The sequence below is a fragment of the Mustela putorius genome, unplaced genomic scaffold (assembly GCF_011764305.1).
Source record: "Mustela putorius furo isolate JIRA1106 unplaced genomic scaffold, ASM1176430v1.1 tig00003974_pilon_pilon_pilon, whole genome shotgun sequence".
Lineage (NCBI taxonomy): Eukaryota > Metazoa > Chordata > Mammalia > Carnivora > Mustelidae > Mustela > Mustela putorius.
Genome location: NW_025422117.1, coordinates 536,614 through 562,852, shown reverse-complemented (window position 1 = coordinate 562,852; position 26,239 = coordinate 536,614). Strand labels below are relative to the sequence as shown.

The 26,239-nt window shown below is 44.2% G+C and overlaps 2 protein-coding genes across 9 annotated transcripts in view; one reads left to right on the top strand and one right to left on the bottom strand.

Moving 5' to 3' along the window:
• Positions 1-550, top strand: part of CLDN10 (claudin 10) — a 127,709-nt gene extending 127,159 nt beyond the window's left edge. For all 3 annotated transcript variants that reach the window (XM_045070874.1, XM_045070875.1, XM_045070873.1), the window contains exon 5: positions 221-550. In XM_045070874.1, coding sequence (XP_044926809.1) covers positions 221-344 — 124 coding nt within the window. In that variant the 3' untranslated portion in view covers positions 345-550. The remainder of the gene's footprint in view (positions 1-220) is intronic.
• DZIP1 (DAZ interacting zinc finger protein 1) overlaps positions 1-26,239 on the bottom strand; it is a 55,341-nt gene that overhangs the window by 968 nt on the left and 28,134 nt on the right. For 4 of the 6 annotated variants that reach the window (XM_004746135.3, XM_004746136.3, XM_004746137.3 and 1 more), the window contains 12 exons: positions 25,865-25,913; positions 24,628-24,684; positions 22,234-22,290; positions 17,118-17,177; positions 11,909-12,051; positions 11,306-11,468; positions 10,694-10,820; positions 10,039-10,092; positions 8,295-8,488; positions 6,656-6,786; positions 5,632-5,806; positions 3,056-3,856 (listed from right to left, as the gene is read on the bottom strand). In XM_004746135.3, the coding sequence (XP_004746192.1) occupies positions 3,780-3,856; positions 5,632-5,806; positions 6,656-6,786; positions 8,295-8,488; positions 10,039-10,092; positions 10,694-10,820; positions 11,306-11,468; positions 11,909-12,051; positions 17,118-17,177; positions 22,234-22,290; positions 24,628-24,684; positions 25,865-25,913 (1,287 nt within the window). In that variant the 3' untranslated portion in view covers positions 3,056-3,779. Of the gene's footprint in view, positions 1-3,055; positions 3,857-5,631; positions 5,807-6,655; positions 6,787-8,294; positions 8,489-10,038; positions 10,093-10,693; positions 10,821-11,305; positions 11,469-11,908; positions 12,052-17,117; positions 17,178-22,233; positions 22,291-24,627; positions 24,685-25,864; positions 25,914-26,239 lie in introns of those variants that run through there. The other 2 variants (XM_004746138.3, XM_004746140.3) reach the window with 2 other exon arrangements.

The following is a 26,239-nucleotide window of genomic DNA, read 5'->3' as shown; positions in this document are numbered from 1 at the left end:
TGAACAAGCCATGCGTTTCTTCTGCTGAATTCGCACTAACTGTTCAGAAATGACAGTGAGACAGTTGGGTGGGTGGGGAGTGGCGGCGCGAGAGAGGAAGAGAGAAAGCCCACTCCCGAGTCATCAGGGTAGGTCTGAAACTGCTGGGACAGAAGCAGGGGGTGATGGTTTCTGCTCTCCGTGTACAGGAGGATCTACCAGACTATGTTTTGCTTTGCAGGATGGGATACTCCTACAACGGGGCCACGTCCGTCCTGTCTTCTCGGACAAAGTATCATGGCGCAGAAGGAGATTTTAAAACCACAAACCCCTCCAAACAGTTTGATAAAAATGCGTACGTCTGAAAAGCACTGCTGCGAGCTGTCTCGAGTTATTGTACAAGTGAACTGTTCACAGAATGAGCCCCCTCTTCGAGGCTCTCCTCTAATTCACACTCCAAACTATTTTTAAAAACATGAATTTGGAGAATTTGCTGATTGTGTGGATGTCTATGTTCTAATCATTTTCTGTTGTGGCTTTCTATAAAAAAATAAACAGGTTATTTACAGGATTTGTACATATTTTGTACATTTATAGAACGTGAGGAGAATTTAGCACCAGCGGATCAAGTATGTGTAACGGAGCCTTCTCGACCATTCAGACGTGACATGCTTTGTCCCCCATTCCTGGTTTCTCTTCCTTCCTATATGAAACAGAAGGTGTGTAAGGAGCAGTGTCTTATGAGCAGTGTGGGGGAAGTCTGAGGCTGTTCCTCAAAAGATGTTTGGGTTGAATGATCAGGTTACTGGTTGTGTCGTGACGACTTCCAGTTTCTTACACCTGTTTGTCACTACTGTGATTCTCAGTGACCGCTCAAGGAAAGGCTAATGGGGCCAGGACATTGCCTGGCACGTCCACCTTAAAGAACCGCTTAGGCTTCTCTGATACAGAAAGCAGATTGAGGGCTGGAGTGTCAGCATGAACCTGGCTAGAGACGCTGGTCATGGTTGACTCGGGGAAGGATTCCAGAGCCTGCGTGGCGCCTGCCTTGCTCACAGTGACGGGTGAGTTCCGACGTGTCTCTCAGGCCCTGTGTGCACAGCCACTCTGGGTAATGGAGAGACCTACCCTTTTTCAGAGCACGTAAGTTGCCCCAAGGGGTCTCTGAACAGTGTGAAAGACTTAAAAGGGAAAAATCACGTTATTTGGAAGATGCTCAGTGGGAAGAAGAGGAAATGAACAAGTTTGTTACTAAAAAAATGATCTCTGTATTACATATATACATATATAATATGTAAAAATATATGTGAAAATATATAAATATGTAATATATAATTAAAAGAATATGAATATAAGATATATATTATATATAATATTTATAAATATCTCTTCTAGGGATACAAATGCAATGAAAGCCACAAGGGGGTATATTAGGTGCTACAGGCCAATGTGGGGGGCAGGATTTTATGGGTGTGTGTTTAGAACCAAGTTTTTTTATTTCAAAGATGTGCTGAAGGTACTAAAGGTAATGTTTAGATTGTACTGAAGTGTTCTAGCTCCTGAAGAATTTAGGGAGAGGAGGGGGTGGTGAAAACACAGAAAAGCTCTGTTGGGAACCACTAGCGTGTTAGCTGTGCATCGGTGAAGGGAAACACAGGATGCAAAGACAACTGAAAGGAACCACATCTCCGAGGACAGCAGGGTAGGTTGAAAGAGAGGAGCTCAAGGAGTGGCTTTTGCAAAACAGACGGGCCGACTTAATTTAAATACTGGGTTTGCATAGCAGAGCTCAGCCCATTTCCGCACCCCTTTCCACTGAGTGTGGAGACGCGGAGCAGAGACCCGGGTAAAGCTTGCTCTTTTCACCTTCTAGTTGTATGGCTTTGGGCAAGTTACTTAATAATTCTACATTTCTCACACCTTCAGGATGAGGATTATGATAAATACTGTTTCCCAAAGTTGTTCTGATTAAATGAACAAATGATGCATGTTAAAAAAGCAAAATAGGGGCGCCTGGGTGGCTCAGTGGTTAAGCCGCTGCCTTCGGCTCAGGTCGTGATCTCAGGGTTCTGGGATCGAGTCCCACATCGGGCTCTCTGCTAGGCGGGGAGCCTGCTTCCCCCTCTCTCTCTCTGCCTGCCTCTCCGTCTACTTGTGATTTCTCTCTGTCAAATAAATAAATAAAATCTTTAAAAAAAATAAAAATAAAAAATAAAAAAGCAAAATAGGGGTGCCTGGGTGGCTCAGTCTGTTGGGTCAGGGCTTGGGTCGTGATCTCAGGGTCCGGGGATCGGGTCCCATGTCAGGCTCCAGCTCAGCGGGGAGTTTGCTTCTCCCTCTCCCTCTATCCCTCCCCTGCTCATGTACTCGCTCTCACTCTGTCTCAAATAAATAAAATCTTAAAAAAAAAACAAAAACACAAAATAGACCCATATACATCAATAAATATCTGTTGGAAAAGTGACTGAAAGAGTCCAGTGGCCTGTCTTCTCAGGCATGGTGTAGCTCTGGTGTGTTGCTCATTTCTCTCCTCCTATATGGAAATTTGATTTGGCATTTATTAAAGTGCTTACATAGAAAGTGAGTGCATGTCCATCAAACGGCCCCTGTGGGAAGTGCTGAAAATGTGCAAGTGGACAAGTGAAAAGGCCCCTTGGGGGAGGCGGGGGAGGGGCAGAAACACAAATGATTGTGGCTTCAGATCAGGGTGTGGCACAGCTAACAGGGCGAGCCGGACCTCCCAACAAGGTAAGTTTAGCTCCGAACTCATCCTTAGTAACTCAGCCGCAGTCCCAGTGAGGTAAGGGAGGGCTTTACTTGAAAGGTTGGCGAACTGAAAAGAGATCCAAGACCCAACAGACTGTTAGTTAAAATGTTACTTTTGGAGTGTGGGGGGTGGTGGGGACAGAGTACAGACAGTACCACAAAGTAAAAAAAAACAAAAAACAAAAGACAGCTTCTATGAACTTTCTGACCACTGACAATTGTTAGGAACAGAACTAATTAGTTTTGAGGTATTTTATAATATGGGTGGGCATTTGAAGAGTGGGGAAAAAACCCGACATACACGTATGAGTCCAGTAATGTCTCAATCTTTGCATATTCTGATAAATTAATTGACATTGAAAACAGCTACATTTTATTCATAAAATATCCAAGGTAAAGACTATACTGCAGAAATGGTATTTAACGTTCTAAAATAATTGTTTAATAACAACATGCTTACAAGGGCTCAAGTCGGAGTATGGTGCACATACTTCTGGAAAATGTATTTAACTTAGCCCAGCTCTATTTTTATAATTCTAAACTTATTTCTATATGAAAAATAACCAATCTACTCTTAAGATTTCACCGATTCCACTAATTCAATTTTAAGCGTACTAATGGAATTTTATAATAAAACACTTCCAGTGTGAAATGGACATAAGATATATTAAATAAAAAGTTTTAATTCAAACCGAAACCTGCTATAAGTTTTAAAAAAATTCACTTAATAATTAGTTGAAAAAATACACTTAAACACTAGAGTACTGTTCTGAAGAAAAAACTTTTTATGACTTCAAATGACATATTAATTTTAAGCAGCAGAAGTCAAACACCTCTATATGCTTCAAAATACTGTTGACAATTTTTGTGTTCCGATACTGAGTTAGGTGCTGTTATAGAGACCCTTGTTCATGGAATCAGCTTCCGTGTCCTTGTGGGAAATACTGTAAGGCAGGAGCGGGGGGGTGGGGGTCTTGTGGGCAGGTCGTTGGGAACCTGCCGGTGTCTTCACCTTGACCCCCTTGAGGTGGTGGTTACACATCTGAAGAGTCGCTCCAGTCGGTCACTGTCACTAAGCTGCTTTTCAGGGTGCTGGATTCATCTTGAAGTCCTGTGGAGGGAGAGAGAGGAGGAGGAAGAGGAGCTCCAGTGATCAGACAAGCCTGTAAAAATCCGTCATTTGTTCCTCAGTGTCCAGGTCTGTTGGCTAATCCTCACGCCCCCGACTCCCACAGGCTTGGAGGAGGCTACAGGGCCACGAAATGGCCACATCTCCAGGGAACCACGAGGGACCCTTGTCTAGAGGCTTCCACTCAGCATCTCTCCTCTGTATCCAGCCCAGGGTCAGGATCCTTAACCGCGCTCAGGAACGTTCTGTTGCTACTGACTCTTGAGTGACAGGTGTGAAGAAAGAAGGAGAAAATTATAATAAGCCAAGGAGGAACTAAATGGTAGATATGGGTTTTCCAGGGTCGATGGGCTTCACTAGGAAGCACAGATAAGCTAGTGATGGGCACCATGTGCGAGCAAAGGCCCGGCTCACATTCTGGGGGAGAGGAAAGATGACTTGGAGAGCAGACGCAGCAATGGCTCGGCTTACAAAGTGATGTGGCGAGAGATCTCGCTGAAAATGGGAAGGACAGGGAGGTTTGCGCATATAATTTAAAGTAACAGATGGGGCGGGGCGCCTGGGTGGCTCAGTAGGTTAAGCCTCTGCCTTCGGCTCAGGTCATGATCTCAGGATCCTTGGATTGAGTCCTACATCAGGCTCTCTGTTCGGCGGGGAGCCTGCTTCCTCCTCTCTCTCTGCCTGCCTCTCTGCCTACTTGAGATCTCTCTCTGTCATATAAATAAATAAAAATCTTAAAAAAAAAAAAAAGTAACAGATGGGGACAGGAAAACACCGAACAGGAGTCCTGAGAGCTGTCCTGAGAGCAGAAAATGAGCCACAACCCCATCTGTCTTAGCAAGACATCAAGACTTCAAGTCTAGGGGCACTTGGGTGGCTCAGTCATTAAGCATCTGCCTTCGCTCAGGTCATGATCCCAGGGTCCTGGGATTGAGGCCCAAATCGGGCTCCCTGCTCAGCGGGAGGCCTGCTCCTCCCTCCCCCACTCCCCCTGCTTGTGTTCCCTCTCTTGCGGTCTCTCTCTCTCTGTGTCAAATAAATAAACAAAATCTTTAAAAAAAACAGTTCATTTCTAAAGTTGATGAGCCTGGAATCTGTAGTCTGACTTACTACCAAGAGACGTGGTGGACCTCGGGGTGCCACACAGACCCGAGGGCGGGCGCTGCAGCTAGGGGAAGGGCGCAGACAAGCCCTTCTAGATGACCTTTCACCACGTGCAAGAATTACTTTGACAAAAATTACAAATCACATTTTATAATTTTAAAAACGAACTATACTGGGAGTTAAGTTACTGGACTTAGCCAGACCCTAGCACTCATCCAGGAATAATGTCAGCGCCTCCTCTCTAATTCATCCCACTGGCTACAGTGTTGCAAGAGAAATCTTTCCTCAAAGAAAATAAAGGGAAACATTTAATATGTAAACAGATTAACACAGGAAGACTGCCAGAAGAATGGCCCCATTCCGGTGTAAGATCAGAAATTTTAATTTCCGCGAGGCACCTGCATGTGGAGAGTAACTGTATGGGCATTTTCAGAAATAACATTAAAATTTAAAGACTAAAGTTTTGGTCCAAATTAAATACACCCGGGTTAAAGGACTCTGAAGAGGAGTAAGTGTGCACAAAGCATATGGTATTTGTTATACCAGCAGCATTTCTGTCCGATGCTGTTTCAACACAGTTTCGTTAGGTATTTTTAAAGAGGACACGAGTAACTGGAAAACGGAGAGCGCTTTAAGGCGCTCGAGCCGCCAACCTTCTGCATGTGGCCCCTTCAGATTAGATGCGCCCCAGGCACTTGGCACTTGAGTCGAATTTGCCTCATTCTTCGCAGGGAGAGGTTCCTTCCGTTCTCTCCCAGTTTTCTTGCCCAGAGATCCTTCCTCCTCTGAGGACGAGAGGTCCCAGTCGTCATCATCCACGTCCGCGCACTGAAAGAAATGCACAAAGGCGTGAGCGTTTCTTAAAGACGCGGCGCATGCGGGCGTCCCTTGGTTACTCTCTTGGCCAGACAGGGCCACTGACACCGGATGATCTGAAGCTGGGGAACCTCGGAGATTCCATGTCTGGTGATTTCTGGAGGGCAAGGAAATGGATTTGGAAATCTGCGCTTTGTAGGACGACAGAACCACCTCCTTGTTTCTTGCCTTGGAATTTCCATGTTTCCTACTTACTCTACCAGCCATGACTTTAGAAAATCTCGGAAACACTACGTTGTAGCAGTAAAGCTGGGCTGGTCCACAGGCAGGAGCTCTTACGTCCGGGATAATCTGACCTTGAACCTCAGGTCAAAGCTGCTGGGAAGGTGTTGGGGACTTTCCTCCACTTTGGGAACAGAGCTTGGGCTCTGCCCTCGTCTCTCGGATACCTTTCTCTGCACACTCCAGCTCCCAAGTGGGGCTAAGCCCCCAGAAGTCCCCATTTTACTGTCAGGTCCTGCTGTGGACCCCGAGCCGAGGCCCAGGTTCTAGCCAGTCCCAAGCATCTGGGTGCAAACTCGCTAATACTTGGCCGCGTCAAGCCAAACACGTGATAGGAGTTTGAAAACCTGTAAAGCCTGAGAAGCACGAGATGCCTTCTTACCCACTGTCGTTCCAATATCCTGGATTCTCTACAGAATAGAAAGAAATGCAACCATCCTGCAGACAAGGTACGGTATATATCTCAGCGGCTGCCACTAAATATCTGTTTGACATTTTGCTACAAGAAGTACAGTTATTAAGGTATATTTGTTAAAAGATGAATCTCTCTGTATGTTTAGCGAGCAAGAGTGATTTTACCTTCAGTTCTTCTTTTAATTCTTTTTTGATGAACGCCTCAGCAACGTTAATCCCACCAGCTGGCTTATTCACATTTCTGTGATTTGAAACCGTCTTTTCAACCTTCTCCGTTAGTGTTTTAATGGCGGTTCCTGTGTGACCAACAGAAAATAGGTACGGTTTAAAAACTATATATATCTTTTCCGATTCCAAAATATCTTGAACAAGTGACTTTGAAAGAGTCTGAGCATTACAGATCATCACGTTTATTAAATTAAAATCAATTGATATATTTTGGGGGTTGAAAAAAGTTATATTAAGATGTATAACTCTTTTTAGAAAAGTCATGATCCCCTAGACCAGAAGCAGTAACATGTTCTTTTTTTTAAAGAATTCATTCATTTATTTGAGAGAGGGAGAATGAGAGAGAGACAGCATTAGAGGGAGGAGATCACAGGGAGAAGCAAGCAGGCTCCCCGCCAAGCTGGGAGCCCGATGCGGGACTCGATCCCAGGACCCCAGGATCATGACCTCAGCTGAAGATGGTCGCTTAACGAACTGAGCCACCCAGGTACCCTAAGGTTTCATTTGAAATCAAAGAATGGTGGTCTCATTCAAGCTGTGGTCAGAAACTTTAATTTCAGTGAGGTAGTCTGTAGGAGTAGAATATTCATGGGGGTATTTGCAAAAACAGTACTACTTTAAAATTAATTAGTTATATCTTATGTAATTATATAAATCTTATGTAATTATATAAATTATATAAACAAAAACAAATTTTATAAAATTATATCATTATAATTATATAAAATGATAATTATATAAATATAAATTGTATAGAGTACAATAAATGAATTCTATCTGATATGTTTAAAATATATAATTTTTGAACTGCATTAAGCAGAATTTCTTTTTTTAAGAAATGACCGTTCAGCCCCACTTCTCTTTAGCAAACGGTCAGCAGCCGCATACTTGGCTCTTCTGCTCCTTTAGAACCAACGCGTCTCCCCAGGCGGCCGGGGTCCGAGGGCAGCCCTTCTCACTGATGCCCAGTGTGTGCGTGGGTTGCGTCCCTCCACGGTCATAGGATGATGTTCTCATCCCCAGTATCTCACAAGGTGACCTTATTTGGGGAGAAGGCCTTTGAAGAGGTCATCAAATTCAAGTGAGTTCATGAGGGTGAGCCCGAATCTGGTACCACTGGTGTCTTTATAAAAATGGAAAATTCGGACACAGATGCATGAACGGGGGAGGGTGATGGTCCCCTCCAAGCTGAGGACAGAAACTTAGACCAGATCTTCTCCGCATGGCCCTCACAAAGAACCAGCCTTGCAACCCTTGATTTTGGCCTTGTAGCTTCTGGGATGGAGACAAGAAATTTCTGTTTTGAGCCACGAGACCTGTAGTACTTTGATCCTACAGTCCTAGGAAACGAACGTATCTAGGCACCCCCAACGGCTTCGACTCCTTCCACCTGAGTGTCAATTAGCTGCTAAGCCCTGGGCGTCTTCCTTAGGCAGCCGTGGCTTCTGGGTTAGCCCCCTTTTCCTTGAGCACTTTCTCAGCCTCTCCTCCCAGTGCCTGGTGCCCCCACCCCGCCCCGGGGAACCACTGTTCCCAAACAAAATTTCCAGAAGGATTTTTAATGACCAGAGCTCACCTGCGGGCTTGGGAGAAACATCGGAGTCCTCGACTTCACTTCCCTCGGTCCAGTCCGTGTCGCTTCTGACCGTGTTCTTCGCAAAGGTACACCTGTTGCTTTTGGAGGACAGCGCAGGAAGCAAGTCCGGGGATGCGCATGCCTGGATGACGTCATCACCGTCCAGCTCTTCCTCCGAACTGAACGGAGGGGTCCTAAACCAATGAAAACCCAAGGATTTGGGGGAAAGAAATCTTTTCTGTGGTAAAACTACCCCATCTTTTAAAATAGCATCATTACTTATAATTTACCTCCACGCTGCACTTTCCGGAGCGCTTTTATAGACTCAAACCCACTTGTTTCATCACATGAATTAGCACCCCATTTTAAAGTGGGGGGGATGGGCTGGTAGGGGGTGGGCATTAAGGAGGGCACTTGTTGCAACGAGCACCGGGTGTTGCAGGAGGTCACGAATCACTGGATTCTGCTCCTGAAACCAGTATTGCACTGTATGGTAACCAACTAGAACTTAAATAAAAAATTTTAAAATTTTTTAAATAAGGAAATTGTCTATGCATAATGTACATATGGCCGACAATAGTAGGTACACTTGGAAATTGCTGGGTGAGTGTTTTTTTAGCCACAATTAAAAAAGAAAAATTAAAGGTATTTAAAAAAATAAAGTGAGATGTTCATAGCAGTGTTCATTCATTCAAGAATATTCTTTGATCACTTAAATTTTTCCAGACAATGCTCAGTCATACTATGTCCCATGAAATAAGGTTCCTATGAGATTTTTGTACCTGAAAAATGCTTTTGAAAGGTCAATCATCTTATTGTCTCCATTATAGTCTATTTATACCATCCTTATTATCTATATAATTTATTTTGTCTCTATTATATATACACAATGCCTCAAGAAGAGATATTTATAGCAGTAATACCTCCAGAAAAAGTCGATGATGAAATTCAGTTATGATAAGATTAGTTTTACTTATAATTAATAACAATAATGTACCCATAATTTATTAAGTCCCCACTAAGTGTCAAGCCCTGAGGTCAAGCTCTTTTCTTTTCTTTTTTTCTTTGTAAAATATAAATCTTCTAATTTTTATCTATTTTACTTTTTTTTAAAGTAGGCTCCATACCTAATGTGGGACTTCAACTCATGACCTTGCAAGACTTGTGTGTTCCACTGACTGACCCAGCCAGGCACCCCTAAATCCTTTTCATATATCCTTTATTTATAGATCTGTGTTGTGAAAAAGGCAGCATCGCCCCATTGAACAGATAAGAAAACAGGCCTAAACAGGTAAGCAAGTGAATCAGTGGTACAAGTTCATGAGTGATGGATCTAGGATCCTTAGTATCCTAAAAGGGCCCAGGAGAGTAAGGTCTAGAGCCATTCTTGATGTCTGCAAGAACATCTGATTATACTCTCAAGGATCCAGCCACTAAAAGATGACATCATTCTTTGAATTCATCGTGCTTATTGAAAATCATATTGACACAGAGAGGGGAACAGTGGAAATGACTGGGGGTGGCCCCACTGCTTAGTGGGGGCCACAGGGTGATAAGGGCTATTGACTTAGAGAATCTGATGAAGACACAAAGACATGTCACAAAGGAATAATGAATGGTGACAAATGAACTGCCATGTTTAATAGGGTTTTAGTTAATCACAGAGCACATACCAATTTACAACAAAACGAATGTTCAGGGGAAAGAGCTTTTTAAATGCCCTCTCCCACTCCCAAGTACTCACGTAATAGTTGAAGACTTTCTGGGAAGATTATCTTCTATGATATTTTTCTTAATTCTAAAACACAAAAGAAAACAATTTCTAAATGGCAGAAGCAAATAATGTAATTTTCAATATAAATTTCTATGGAATGGGTAATTTTTCTTTTTGAACATTTGTTAAAGAGAATAAGCTACAAGAAATGGGCTGATACCAAGGACAGGCAGATAGGAACTGTATGCGTGGCGCTCTGCTGGGGCAGACGTTACTGTGGGTAGAATGTCTGCGTGGCCCTACAATCCATGTGTTGAAGTCCTAACCCCCCAGGGACACTCTCTGAAGGTTGGGCCTTTGGGAGGTAACTATGTTTATTAAAGGTCATGAGGCTGGGGCCCTCAAAAGGATTAGTGTCTTTTTAAGAAGAGAAAGAGGGATTAGACCTCTCTCTCTCCCTGCCACAGGGGGACACAGTGAGAGGGTGGGCCATCTACCAGCCTAGAAGCAAGCTGTCACCACAACCTCACCACACGTCATGCTGATTTCAGACGTCCAAACTCTGAAAGTGTGAAAAAACAGCTTTCTGTTGTTCAATCCACCCGGTCCATGGAATTTTGTTATAGCAGCCCAAGCCGACAGGGATAAACATGAGTACAAACATTTTAGGGTCAAAAATACTCACTTTGGGACAGACGTCCTATCAGTAAAAACAGGTCTTTGCCTTATCAGCTGTCTGCTTCTGGGAGGAAGCTGCACGGCCTTGGGTATCTCTCCATTGGAAAGGGTATCCGCTTGAGGAACGTACTTATCTGGAACGGTACCATCATTCATGAATCTCCATTGCCTTCGCGATCCGTGAGTGAAGAGCACAGGAAGATGCTACCATCTGTGCTGGCTCTTGATACCAAAAAGCTCTTGGCTTTAGAGTCCACATGACAGGCTTTTTTTTTTTTTTTTTTTTTTTTTTTTTTTTTTTTTATTTATTTTAGAGAGAGAGAGAGAGAGAGCAGAGGAAGGGACAGAGGAAGTGAGAACATCCAAGCAGACTCTTGCTGGGCATGGAGCCCGATGTGGGAGCCGAAACCAAGAGTCAGATGCTCAACCCACTGAGCCACCCAGGCGCCCCACCCTTTTTTAGTATTAAAATTAAATCCAAGACTCAACCTATAACGGTCCAAACAGTACGAGACTTGCCAATGAAGTTCCAAAGTCCACAAACTGTTTAAAATTATAAAAGGCAACAGGACTTCTTTCCTATGTACAGAAATGACATGGTGGCCAGTGACGGGCTTACCTGAGGTCAGTAAGGTTCTCTCCTCAATTTTACAGCTGACCTCATGTTCAAGGAAGTCTCGAATCTGCTGAATGTTGGGTATGTGTCTCTCTCGTTCGTGTCTTGCTGATTCCACGGTTCTTAGCACCCTGCTGAAGTGATCGCTTGGAATTCCACGTATATCCTGAGGCAATACAATGTTAAGCTTATTAGCCTGGGACATTCTCCATCTCATGAGCGTTTGTCAGCATCAACGGTGCCGACCTTGTCCTCACTGCTGCATCCGAGGGAGGGGACGCCCCGACATAGAACACAGCATTCTGGCCTCAAGAGGAGCTCCCAGGGCAGTGGGACATAGAGGGGGTGTGTATGAGTGCACGGGACTGGTTAGTGGTACCAGGCGGTGAGCGCCAGGACCGAATGCACAGAGAGGGGTGTGGTGTGTGTGTGTGAGAGAGAGAGAGAGAGAGAGACCGTCTAACCAATAATGCAAGCTGGGCTGTCAGGACAGAATGAGTGCACAAGAACAGAACAGACATGCCTTCTTCTCTTCTCTGATCCTCTGCTATTGAGAAAACAAAATACAACACAACCAGCGAACGTTCCCAAAATGAATGAGCTTACCGCATTAATCCCCAAGGTTTCCAGCTTCTCTAGCAAACTCTGCTCCAAGACGTTCCTTATTTCCTTGGTGAGGGAGGGGTTACTCTTCAAAGCTTTCCTTAAGTGGACCTTGCTTTGATTTAATTTCTGTTCATTCTCCCTTCCTGAAATAAGGTTTACAAAGTGTGTTAAAATTTTAAATACATAAAAGCTCTAAGTAGAAAATGGCAAAACACCGCTTTTTAAAATAGCAAGCAAGCATTTTGTAATGTGATAAGGTTTTTGGATTGTTTAATCATTTATATGGTGCTGAAGTATCACAACTTTTAACAGTATCTTAAGTTGGCCTCAAAACATCGTCTTTAAAGACTCTTTCTTGGGCACCTGGGTGGCTCAGTCATTAGGCATCGGACTTCAGCCCTGAGTCAAGAGATTGGGGGTTGCTGGGATCCAGCTTGCATCAGGCTCCCTGCTGGGCGGGAAGCCTGCTTCTCCCTCTTCCACTCCCCAACTTGTGTTCCCTCTCTCGCTGTCAAATAACTTACATAAATAAAATCTTAAAAAAAAGTACTCTTTCTTGACCCCTTAACTGCATCATTATTAGATGAATAATGTAAGAGAAAGGTCTCTGCAGAAGCACAGTAGAAAAAAGGAGTTCTTTGGACATTCAATGGTCCATCCTGAAATTATTTTACTACTTTCTGAAGAATTCATCTTGCCTAAATCATTAGAATTTATGTATCATTTTTGAGGAAGCCTGATTTCTATTAAATAATGAAGTTTTGATTTAATAAGTTCAGTAGAACTTATTAATTTGATATTTTGAAATTGATATATTTGAAATCGGGAATTTGAAATTGATACAAAATTTCAAAGTGTGAAATGATCCCTCCCAAAATATGTACCAAGAAAAAGAGGATAAAGAGAGTGTTAGGAAAAGTATATTCTGTTTAAAACAAACCATCATTAAAAGCAAAGGAAAAAATAGATGGCCAGATTCTTCTAACTTTTCCTTCCCTGTTCCTCTTTCATTCCCCCACTAGAACGGGTGGCGTTCAAGAGCATTTGGGGAAGAGGAGTGACTACATGACCCTGGATGGAGTCCTGTGTCCAAGCAGAGGGAGGGCTTGATGGAAGAGGCTCCTTCCTGGGTTGTTCTGACCCTTTGTGAAGGTGCAAAGCCAGGTCTGGGAGAACACGATGACACTGCTGTCATTTGGAGTCTTTCCCCGAACAGGAGCGTTTCACCCCCACAAGGGTGGTGCCTAGTGCCTGTGCCGAGCTGGTCTGGGGCTGCAGGGCCCCAGTGTCACCCACCCCGCTAGATGGGAGTTGGAGGGACCCACGAAGTTCAGACTGACAGAAGATCCACAACAAGACGCCGCAATGTCTCAGACTTTCTCTAAACTCTCTAAAATTCCAGCAGTAAAGAATAGTTCTTGTTCATGAATCCACACTTTTGCTGAGGGCAAAAGTAGTTCAATGAACTGCGTGTACATTAGGTAAGAGGAAAAATCCTGCATGTTAATGCTGTTCTATAATTTAGAACTGTGGTTTGAGAAACCGAAATTACAAAATTTTGTAGGATTATGCATTAGTAAAAAAAGTAATCCTGAATTTTTCATTCTCAGCATTCATGCTGCTTTCTCACCGATGTTTTCCAATATTCTGGAGCCACCTTAGAGAAAATGCTTCTGCTCCTGGTGGCTCAGCTGGCCAGGCATCTGGCTCCTGATTTTTGGCTCAAGTCATGATCTCAGGGTCATGGGATGGACTGAATCTCCGCTCAGTGTAGTCTGCTTGTTCCACTCCCTCGTGCTCCTCCCCCCCTCACCCCTGCCCCACTCACACTCTTTCTCTCTCTCTTTCAAATAAATAAAATTTAAAAAAAAAAAAAAAAAAAGCACTTCTGCCTTGGGAACAATACAGCAAAATCCGGAGGGCTTAGCTGCAGCCGTGGCCGTGTTGCAGACTTTGGTGACTGGCTGGCATTAAGTGTAGAAAACCATCTAGGGTGAGCAGCGAGAAGAGGTACCAAGAGATTGCCCAGGAGTCATCGTGCTACCACAGGAAGAGACACAACTCCCGCCCTGTTCACACAAAGGGAATTTTCGGGCCAGTGCCCAGGATATAAAAAGAACTACACAGAAGCACAGCCAGAGAGACTCCAGGCTCTGTCTGCTCCCCAGGACCCGGGTCAAGAGAACTGAATTTGTTTGCCGACTGGGTTGGGTTCACCCTCAGCCCTGATGATAATAAGCTCCTTCTGGTGACTGAGTTTCCCAAAATGACTGCAAATTAAACATTTCCCCTATTCTCAAATTTGCATTATATGTTGACGCTTGCTTTGGATTCGTTTATGGATAATGAGAAAACTCTTGGTAGGAAGGACTCTCACGAGGCTGGGGCTGGTCAGGGGGAACCAAAAGAAAGAATGTAGAATGGACAGGAAAAAAAAAATGAAGTTTTTAATGTAAAGGTGGAATTCATTGCTGGAAAGCTAATCACAACGGAAGATTTGAATCAAAGTACGTCCTGCTCACCAAGATCAGTAAGACAACGGTTTCCCAGGCAGGTGGTCCAACATACAGCAGCCCACACAAGTGATCATTTCTAGCAGACGCACAACGTACCAGTTTGGGTGAACAAATAGTTACAGCACAAACCAAAGAGTGAAAAACAAACCCCCCAAAACAATTTCTGAGTCAGAAGGGACATCAAAATCTAGCAATCAGTCTTCTCATTTTTCACATGAGAATGAGAAAACCAGAGCGGTAAAGACACTGCTCCAACCCCCCCGCCCAAGTCCTGGACCAGCCTGCCTCTGTCCCCTTTGTTCTGTGCAGTAAACTGTGGAAAGCTGGAAACCTGGGCTTGAGTTCCAGCCCTGTCACTAATTAAGCTCAACAACTTGGAGCACGCTCCCCATCCCCCTGTGTTTTGAGTTCCTGAACAATGAAATGGCTTCTGAGACCCCTGCTGGCCCACATTCTACGCCTCTCCAGGATTGTCAGAAGTGTTAAGGATGCAGAAATGGTCATGCACGCTTCTGGGTAACAGCCCCCATGCTGTGCACGCCATTGCCAAAATCCAGCTGTACAGGCATCATCTGCAAAATGTTAGCCCAGCCGAGGAACTTTCTGATGGCAATTTACGTGCTAGCGGCTTGCTGACTCCACAGAGCTCCTGAAGGACTCGTGGGGTCACTGGCTTCTGTAACAGCCTGCTGGGGACTCAGGCCGGTCTGGCTTCAGCTCTTGTCTCTGTCCCACTAGAGCTGTGTCTAAACACGTGGAGGGCGGCAAAGGTTATTTTCTTTCCCAGTCTGGTGCCCTGCATGTGGCAACAACAAATGAGGGTGTTTGCTGGCAGTGATCCCAAACTCACACCTTATGTGGACTGGGGAGAAGAATTCTACAACGCAGCCAGAAGGATGTCGGGGGTCTAAGTGGGGGCCCCGATGGGTGACAGTGGACTAAGTGAGGATGGTCTCTAGGAATCTAACAGACTTGTTTTTTTAGGTTTTTTGTTTTTTTTTTAAATGAGTGTAAACTTGAGACTCTGTATACCTTCCTGGCGCATTTCATGGATTCTGCTGAAAATAAGATATTTGGTGTTCCAGACATCAATAAATAAAATGTAGGAGGGAAAAAGCATATTACTTGAAAGCGAATGGAAAATAAACATTGCACAGATACAATGGACGTGCCTGAGTCACGTCTCAATTTGTAGCCCTGTTAAAAATAATTTGGGAAGGGGCGCCTGGGTGGCTCAGTGGGTTAAAGCCTCTGCCTTCGGCTCAGGTCATGATCTCAGGGTCCTGGGATCGAGCCCCACATCGGGCTCTCTGCTCAGCAGGGAGCCTGCTTCCTCCTCTCTCTCTGCCTGCCTCTCTATCTACTTGTGATCTCTGTCAAATAAATAAATAAAATCTTAAAAAAATCAATAATAATTTGGGAAGGGATGCCTGGGTGGCTCAGTTAGTCAAGCCTCTGCCTTCGGCTCACATCATGATCCCAGGGTCCTGGGATCGAGTCCCACATTGGGCTCCCTGCTCAGCGGGGAGCCTGCTTCTCCCTCTGCCTGCTGCTCTCCCTGTTTGTGCTCTCTCTCTGACAAATAAATAAATAAAATCTTAAAAAAATAATTTGAAAAAAGTCGTCTAGAGAACACAGAACTTATAACAAATATTAAGAATTTACAAATTGGAATGTGTTGTTTTTAATTCTCTTCCTAACACAAAGGGTAAAACCTGAGTTCATACAAATATTAACAATTTGCTTTCTCCTAAAGAGATAATATAGGGTGTCAATCCTTATCATTGTTAAGGAGAAAATGATGGTAAACAGATTCAAGTATAATTGTTTCAGGATCTACAAGTCTGGCATCAGGAAATACTCTAAATAATGTGCAATGATTTTCACAAACTTCAAAGATTAATTGACAAAAAATAATTTTGAGAGCTGCTGAATAAAATGAATAAACCACAATGACTTTAATCATCTCCCCAAACCTTGAACTGTTCCCAAATTTCACCATAAAGACATTATCCAGGGGTCCCTTGGGTGGCTTAGTCAGTTAAGCCTCTGACTCTTGATTTGAGTTCAGGTCATGATCTCAGGGTGGTTGGACCAAGCCCCTGTATCAGGCTCTGCACTGGGCATGGAGCCTGCTTAAGATTCTCTCTCCCCCTCCCCCCATCGATCATGTGTGCACTTGCTCTCTATAATAAATATATCTTTTTTTTTTTAAGAGACATTCTGCCTACAAATATTCTACATTGGGAGCTTAAACATGCTTTTCTTGCTATTAAAATAACATGGAAACGGGCAGCTCACCCTCTCATTTCACAGATTCAGGGTGTGAGAAAGAACTCCTATGCTAGGAATATTTTTGTCTCATCTGGCGCACAACGCATATGTGTTGACTTGCCCTCTGACTAGAAAATATCTGCATTGACATAAAGACTTCGGTTTTTTTCCCCAAGTTCCCTAACACAGGAAGGTCTTAGTCACATGCTAAGAATACAGTAAAGCAGGGGAAAATATAACAGCATATTAAAGGAATAAGATAGTAGAAGACTACGGATGGATTGAAAACGTCATCCCCAAACCTAAATGTCTTCCCTAATTGGTGTGACAAAACCACTGGATCATCAATTTCAAGATTTGGGTTTTAGCATCTCAATAGAATCTATGCAGGTAGAAACCCTGAGTGAGCTCTTGGTTACCTTTTTCTTCCTCTGAAAGCTCTTCTATGGTTTCCAGTATGTGCGATGAGAATGCCTGCTCTATTAACAAGGAAAAATAAGAATAGTACAAACAGGACAAACAGCAAAGTAAAATTAGTTTCCCTTCAAACAATTTTGAAAGATACAGTTTCATGGTATTTTAATCATGCCTAAAACAGCAGAATTTGCTGGGAAGAAATATGGAGGCAGTCAGTTAAAGCTGGTCCCTTTTTCATGGTATCTGCTCTTTCTGTGCATATTCCATTAAGTCACACCCCCCCACCCCAGGGAAATTACATTTTCAGATAATTACATCATTTCTCACTCAGCAACCTCGTGCCTGATGGGATTCTTTTAAGACACAAGGTCACAACTGCAAAAGGTCTTCTTCACTTATCCCCCCCCGCCACAATACTTTCCTTATAAAATATTTTGATGAGGTGGCTAAAGAGGAAATTAATTAAACTATTTCAATTCCCAAAGATTAAAAACATGATGAAATGCCAAGGCCCTGGGATCCCCACTTCTCGTTAGCCCCTAAGGTCTTCAGGTGGGAGGACCAGGATGGTGAGAGAACAGGTCAACCCAGGGTCAGCAGCAAGATGAGGACCCCCTTCTTAGACACGTCTGTGTCCCCAAACCATGCTTCACACCTCCTTCTGCTCCCAGAAAGCCACCAGGGCAAGGCTGTGGACAGATGACCCGTGAACAGGGGCTGTTCACAAACCCACCCCGGAACAGTGCCCTGCGGGGGTGGGGGGGGGGGCGTAAGGTCTCTCAGTGACTTCCCAGGTAACATGACTGAGGCTCAAGGAAACCCGTGGGCAGCATGGATAAAGCCAAGCCCCATCCCATGAAGAGAGGGGAAGTTCCTTTTGGGGAAGGTCAAGTTTGGGGGGTCAGGAAATCAGGCTTTGAACACTGGGATAAAAAAATGCAACTGGAAGTCTAGCCAGCAAGCGCATGTTTCACTCCCCTTCGGCTTGGAAAGTGCCACAGGGCACCTCCCCAGGGAGCTCTCCCCCTGTGCCTACAAGGTGAAGGCCATTTCACTCCACACCAGACCCCAGAGTGGGCAACCAGTGAGGGTAGTCACGGCCAATAATTACTGAACGCCCACCAGCTTGTCGGGCACAGATCTACGTGCTTTGCAAGTATTAGCTTAGACTTAATACCTCCTACTTGGAAGTCTAAGCTTTTAATTTGCCAAAGCGTATTTCTGATACTCTGTTTTAGGCATCTACAAACACACACACACACACACACACACACACACGTATATACAAATAAATAAATATATACTATATTTAAGTACACGTAAAGAGGCTCTTCTAGCTTGTTAGCGACCTAGTCAATCTATCTAACACAGAGTGGGAGAAAAGCGTTTTACACTGCTTTCCAGTGAATGTTTGGAGCATGGCTTATTAGAAAATAACCCCACTCAATTTTGAAACATGAACATGATCTCACAAAGAAGCATTTAATTCTATCCATGCACAACTGCTGAACATCAAAAATGTGCTTTCAAGTGTGTTATTCAGCATCGAGATTTTAAAGTTATAAAGGTAATAATAAAAAAAACCCTGTAGCTATGTGTGGTAATGAATGTTAACTAGATCCTGTGATCATTTCATGATATATATAAATATGGAATCATTGTGCTACACACCTGAGTTAATGTTATAGGTCAATTTTATCTCAATAAAAAACTTAAACAATTAAAAAGTCAAGTTATACAAAGAGCCTACTTACTTGTCTGAACTGCTAAAAATAGGGATTTTAGGAGGATAGCTGATTTCAGTTTTTTAAAAGTCACATGATTTATATTTTATTGCCCTTTATGGAAATGACAAAAATAAAGTTATGAGGAAAAGCTCTATAAAATCTCCCTGAACAATCATATGCATCTTTGTTATCATTATAAGGACAGTCCTAGGACTTACTTGAGTGGAGACAAAACTTCAAAATTGTGACCTTTGGTGCTGTCAGGCAGAAGGTGGGGTTCTGAGGGGTGGGGAACCTGGGCTTCTACTATACAGGCTAAGGAAATGAGAGCCACCAGACCCCAGCTCTAACCCAGCAGATTGACGTCCAGTGTGGAGTGAAGGGCCTGCCGTTATCATGCTTTCTAAGCCACGGGCCCAGCCTCCAAATGACCCAGCTCTTGTCTTACGTTGAGATATCCAGGCTGAGCTGACATACTCTCTCCTCTGAACTCTCCAGAGGCTTCCAGAAAAATCCTTATGTCAGTCTCCTGCCATTACCTCTAGAAGATGAACTCCCAGGTCTCTACCAGCCCTCCCTGGCATGGGCTGGCTGTGCTGGACTTTGTCAGCCCGACCCCCGAAGCTAACACTGGCTGACGTGCTTGCTCACTGGCTCCGGTTCCAAAGCGCTGCTTCATCTGACCTTACCACAGCCCGCTGAAGCAGCCATTCCTGTTCTCCCCATTCAGTAGGCAGGGAAACCCAGACCTATGGCTTCATGAGTCACCTGTGAATCCAGACTGCTTGCCTCCCTTCACAGTTCAGGCCCTTGGCCACGAAACCGTACTGCCTTCCTACTGGCTGTTTCTGGGTTTGTCTTCTGGACTTCTCTAAATGGCATTGTCTCGTGAGCTCATGGCGGTCTTGACCCTTCCCTCGCCCTTGCCCGAATCACCTGCACCTACACCTTTCCAACAGTTCCACGGAACAACTGGTATGTCTGCCCCCTCTTGTCTCAAAACCTCAACCCCAATTCCTAGGTGAAGAGTCTCACAGAGACCCCCTCCTTGATCCCCAGCTGGCCTGTCTGGTTCAGTTCTTGGAGTACACTCTGGTGGGGCTGAGCTTCCCCAAGCTCCGGCTCTCCAGCCTGGCCATGCCCAGCCTCTCAGTGGCTACATCCTGCCCAAGGATGGCCCGAGCGTCTGGAGGCTGGCACCCAGGGCTCACTGCGAACAGTCTCAACCAGCCACGCTTCCCTCAGATCTCTTCTGCATACCGTATGCTCAGCCAAATAATTCATCTGCACCACTTGTTCCCTTCTAGTGCTTTCCTCTGACCTTTGGCTTCTATTTTTTGCTTTGTCTCAGTGGAAAGGAGCAGCCTACACCCTTGAGCCCTCCGTGGGGCAGCCCACATCTGGAAACGGATGGCTCTATCCAGGACAAGTCTGAAGAGCCCATGCCAGCTTTCCAGCTCCCGGTGAGATCTGCAGAGGCCCCCACCACAGTGGGTCTGGGCTCCATGTCCCCTTCTAGCCACTCCGGCCTCTCTCACAGGGGTTGTCCAAGAACACTGCCCAACAGACCTCCCGCCTGCAAATCTCCGCCTCAGAGCCGGTTTCCCCAGGGAACCCAACCGAAGACAGTGAGCAATCATGACATTTTTCATCATAAAGAGCTTCATCGAGCTCTAGAAGGAACAACAGGAAAGACTGAGAGGTAATTGGGTGAAATAATATTGCACAATACAGACTAAGGCTCCCTGCCCCCTGTCCCCCTGCCCCCACCCCCTACAGCTGGGGTCACTGCCATGGCTGTGGGGGGGAGCAGGTCAGCGGGCCCCGTACAAGCCTCCTCCTTCCTCCTGCCCATTGAGATGCTCACAAATCAGCTCAGATCCCGATCCAAAGGCATCAGGCCTCATGCCAGGTCTGGCTGGCATTTAAAACTAGCATTTTAATCCCAGCAGATGCCAGCAAGGGGGCATGGCTGTTCACGAAGCCCAGCTCCAATCAGGACAAAGTCCATAAGGAACACAGTGCTTTGAAACTGACAGATTTGTCAGGACTCTTGGATCAACTCCAGACGGCGAAACGTACCTACTATAGGAGTTCTTTTCTGGGTGCCACAAATAGGAAGCAAAGAAAATGTAGTCTTCTTATATTGTCACACAAAAGGCTAATGATAACAAAGTAGCAAGAAACAGAAAAAGAAACTCTAACACACTGAAGTACAGAGAAGTGACCAGCAATGTGTTAGAAAACTCAACTCTGAAAAAGAAGGCAAGAGAGAGGTTTTTGACCCGACATAAAGAATACGACTAGGGAGTACTTGCCAGGGGACTTTTTCTTGCCTATTCAGTATTAAAGCAAATTTACATCGGTCCCACACATATTTTACCTCTGTTGCTGGTCCAGAAGGAGGACACGTGCATGTTCTAAAGACCTATAAATACTAACACCCAGTAAGTGGGGAGTTTAGGCATTACATAGTGTGAACACACGCTTAGGGGGTATTGACCTAAGTGAAAATGACCTCAGGAGAAAAAGTAAGGGGCACCTTCATGAGGCTGTTCAGTGAACAAAAAGGGTGGGTACAGAAGGCCATGCTAATGTGAAAAATATTTCTGAACACACAGAGTCCCACTTGACGGACCACCATCGATTTAAGTCTAACTCAAAGGCTAAAGAGCAAAATGGAATGAAGTAATCATTTACATTCCAGAAGCATTTATAGGTAAGACAGAAGAAGCTTGGTCCCCCCCTCCCATCTGTAGGCAAACAATGGACTAAAAACATACTTACAAAAACTGTAAGTGCCTTAACACTATAAAAGTAAAATATGGCGACTGATATTCACCTATTGGCTAGATCACGTGATTAACAATGATCACCCTCGCACCCTGGTCCAGGAACTGATTCCTGGCAGCGGTTTCCTCCTGAGGCTCCCAATTTTCCCTTTGGTTTCCGTCACATGTCTTTTCTAGATTTTTCCAACCAATCACTGAAACTGTTTGTTTAAAAAAGGTGACTTGCTGCCGCACTGAAAGTTATAAAAACAGTCAGGTATGCCCTGTGGCATGTGCTGGTTGGCTGGTCTAGTAGAAAATCACCTTCTTGCCCAACACCTATCACTCTCCACCCAAAATCATACACAATCAAAGTACCACTCAACATTAAAATCTCTGCTTGTAAGTCTAGCAACACACATTTTTTACTTTATGACTTTGGTAGGTATCTACAGTTTATGATATAGGGACATATGAAGACAGCAGTATTATCAGCTTCTCCGCATTCACTAAAACGTCTTCTGTTTTGCATAGTTACCCCACAGAAGCACTTGTAGTTAATCAGTTCTCTGACTCAGGGCAGAAACTGCACATAAAATGCTGAGACTTGGCTGACTTACCGTGGGCCATTGTAAGACCTGATTTAGCATCCACAGTCTGTACGGCCGAGGCACTCACTGAAACAGCAGAAAGAGAAAAAGCTCACAGCCTTCCGTAATGAAAACATGAGCATCTCAACTTCATGATGATCGAGTCCTCCTCAAATTAGTCAAGCTACATACAGATCATAAGGGACAAATGTTTCAAATGACGATCACCAGCTAACCTAACACTCTTTGCTTTATTAAAATATAATTTGCTCCTTTAAAATATATAATTCAATATAAAATATACAACTTTAAGAATACAATTAGTATAATAAGAGTGGTGCAACCATAACCACTACCTAATTTTAGAACATTGTCATCACACGCGCTAAAATCACCAATTAGCCGTGACTCCCCACGTCTGCCCCCACAGTGGACCCTGGCAACCACCAATCTACTTTCTGTCTCTATGGATTTGCCTATTCTGGACATTTCATACAGAATGGACTCATACTTTGTGGTCCTTTGTGACTGGCTTCTTTCACTTAACATCACGTTTTCAAAGTTCATCCACGACAGCCTTAGCATGCAGTTTTACTAATTTTTTAAGATTTGATTTGTTTGTGAAAGAGAGAGAGAGTGAGCACACACAGGGGAGCTGCAGGCAGGGGGAGAAGGAGGCTCCCCGCTGAGTAGGGAGCCTGATGCGGGGCTCGATCCCAGGACCCTGGGGTCATGACCTGATCCGAAGGCAGACGCTTAACCGTCTGAGCCACCCAGGCGTCCCCAGTATGCAGTTTTATGGCCAAAGAACATTCTACTGTATGATCAGACCACATTTTATACATCCACCCATTAGCTGATGGAAATATAGGTTGCATCCACTTTTTGGATGTTATGAACACTCATGTCATGGTTCCTCTCCAGACCATGTATTTATTAGTTTTCTCTTTCACTAGCTTGTTACAATAAATCTTTAATTCTACTCCTACTCTGAAAACTACTGGCCGCAAACCTCAGCTTCCTCCATAGGCATACATTTTTGTCTTTATGATGATCACCGGCAAAGGTGTGCATAGGTTGTAGCTATTCTGGAAATGTAAGACCCTCAAAGCCATTTGCAACTTACATCATCTAGATCGAGGTTTGCAAAAGTATAACCCATAGGACATATTAGCCCACCACTTGTCTTTGTAAATAAAGTTTTATTGGAACCCAATATTGTTCCAATATTGTGCCAAGTCTAATTAAGGTATGAACAAGAGCAATTTAATGTCTTTTAACCTTCCCATCCTTCTGTGAAATGTATTTTTTTCCATAAGATATAAGCCCAGCTTCTACTATTCCTTCAGACCTACTCTTGGGATTAAACTTCCCTTCCCTCCTCACAACTTTTAACCTCTTCAGGGTTCCAGAAACAACATCAAGAGGCCTCCAGAAGTCTTGGTGGGTCAGTCGGTAAAGCATCTGGCTCTTGATTTCGGTTTGGGTCATGATGTCAGGGTTCTGGGACAGCCTGTGAGGTGGGCTCCTCCCTCAGCAGGGAGTCTGCTTGAGAATTCTGTCCTTATCCTTCTCCCCATGCCCCTGTTTTCTCTCATAAACAAATCTTAAAAAAAAAAAAAAAAGGTCTCCAGAAGCACTTGAGAAGACTGAGTAGTTAAAACCATTAGCATTTTCCAGTCAATTGTTCCAAATTCCCAAATCTGCTCACCAACGCCCTTTCATCACTGAGTTCTGGGCCGATATGAATGGTCCTGTCACTCAGGGCCCAGCCTCAACCTGGACCCTCCCCCGGTACCTCAGATGCCCATCCACACACATGTCCTCTCCTGCCCAGGACCGTCTGCTCCCTAGTTTCCTCCACCCTTCCACTTTCCTGAATGGAATAATAAAATAATAAAAATATCTCAACTATTTAACTATTATTAGGGAAAAAACCTTTCCATTTCGACACTGTCCAGATGATGTCCTTGTGGATTACAGCCAAATCTTAACAGCTCCAAGAGACAGACGTGCTGAGTCCACCTCAGGTGAGCGGCTGACAGAACATTGGGTCAAAGCCTGCAACCCCGAGTCTCAGTGATGCTGAAATGTGGCGGCCACCACAAGGTCACGTTGTCACACAGCGCCACGCCTTGGGAAACCCAGTACAAACTGAAGCAATGCCAAAGAATTTATAGTTGTCCCTTGATTAGGTGAACTGAGACATAATAAGTACGGCTAACCAAAATCCCCACAAAACCACAAGGATATTTACAGTGTTGGGTTTTTAGATCTAGGTCAAAGTCTGGAATCAAAATAGATCATCATGTAATCTCCAAACACACTGGTTTTTGAAGGCAAGGCTCTAAAAATAATAAGTTGTCTATTGGGTTAGCACTTCAAAAGTATCTTTAGAATCCTGAGCCTTTTATAGAAACTTACTAGGTACAGCTGGGGCAGTTGGCTTCGATTCGAAAGTTTGCCAGATTACAGGATTCCCTGAAATTTAAAAAAAAAAAAAAAAAAAAAAAAAAAGTTAATGACCCAAATCAAAAGCTATGGGTTATATTTTGTCAGCACTTATCCTAATCTTTTCCCCCCAGAAAAAAAACAAGCAAAATTTACCAACATATGGTGACTCACCCAACTGAGTAAAGATGTTTAACATAAATCCTTATAAAACTTTTTCCTAAAATTATTATCACTCAAGTATTATGCTGAGTAATTACACAGCTTTTGCTCACTACCTGAACTCAAAATTTCGAAGAGAAGTTACAGGGAACCTCAGCCCTTCCCAAACCTTTATCTCAAAACAAGGACCCGAGTATGTGGGTCGTTGAACTCCCTCAGGGGCCCCCTAGAGACAAGGAGGAGATCCAGCTCACACAGCCATTACCAAGCCCCTGTCAGTGCCCCCTCAAGTAGACAAGGATCCTTTAATGACCTGAGATGAGCAGGAGTCTTGGCTCCTGCTCTGAAAGGGGGTTATTTGAGAGGGGTCCAGGCAAAGGCGAGCTGTGGGCATTACTGGGAGACCCTGCATGCACTTCCGGGTGCAGCCTCCCTTCTAGACTCGCTCCTGAGGGAGAGGAGACGGGTGGCCATTGCCCCCACAGACAGTAGACTGGATGTGCCCCCTCTATGCTTAGAACAAACTTTTATCCCCCGAGTGCCTCAGCTGACAAGCCAACAACCAGCCCCTACAGTACTTTGGAGTAACTGAGGCCAGGGTCGTTCACAATGGCGCATCCCCGCGAGTGCTCAAATGAGCCTTTTATACATGTTCCCCCATTTCATCCTCATACAAAGCCTGTAATATGGTTACTCTGAGTGCTCCAACTCCACAGCTGAGGAAACGGAGGCAAGCACTCACAGGGCTTCACTGAGCCCCGTGTGTCTCCAGACCTGGTGCTTTTAGCAGTCACTCCCCCGCCATCACTCATCAGTCCAGAGGTACGGTTACTAAGCATGGATTCTGTGCCTAACAATATTCTGATAAAACCTAGGTGAGACCATTCAGTAACAGTCAATGTATTTAAAAATTCAACTCTCTGGATCAAGGTGACAGATCTCTCAAATTAAAATCACCACTGGAATGCCATGTTGGTGCCCCCAGGGGCCCCACATTCTACTGAGGGAGGCTACCTTACCTCCAACACTGGGATCCTGGTCCACTTACCTTTGGGCTCACTGACGCTGTTTAATGGTTTACTGGTAAACTCTTTAATCTGCAAAGAAAAACTGTTTTGGTTTTTTTGTTTGTTTTTGTTTTTTAGTGATACAAGTTTGAAACCAGATGGGGACATACCGATTTCGGGCAGATACTGTATTTAAGTAAATCAACCTTTTCAGGAAGTCCTCCAAAGACAGAGGACAGATGGATTTTAAAGATACAAAGGCAAAAACTGTATAAAAGTAGCCTTTGGATTGGGCTGCTTCTCAAAGTAATCTCAAAAAGAAATTTTTCTCTACCTTCAAGTTTATTCTAAATTCTAACTGAACAAATTTTTGCTCTTCACAGTTAAAAAAAAAATACCTTGAAAAAATTATCTTA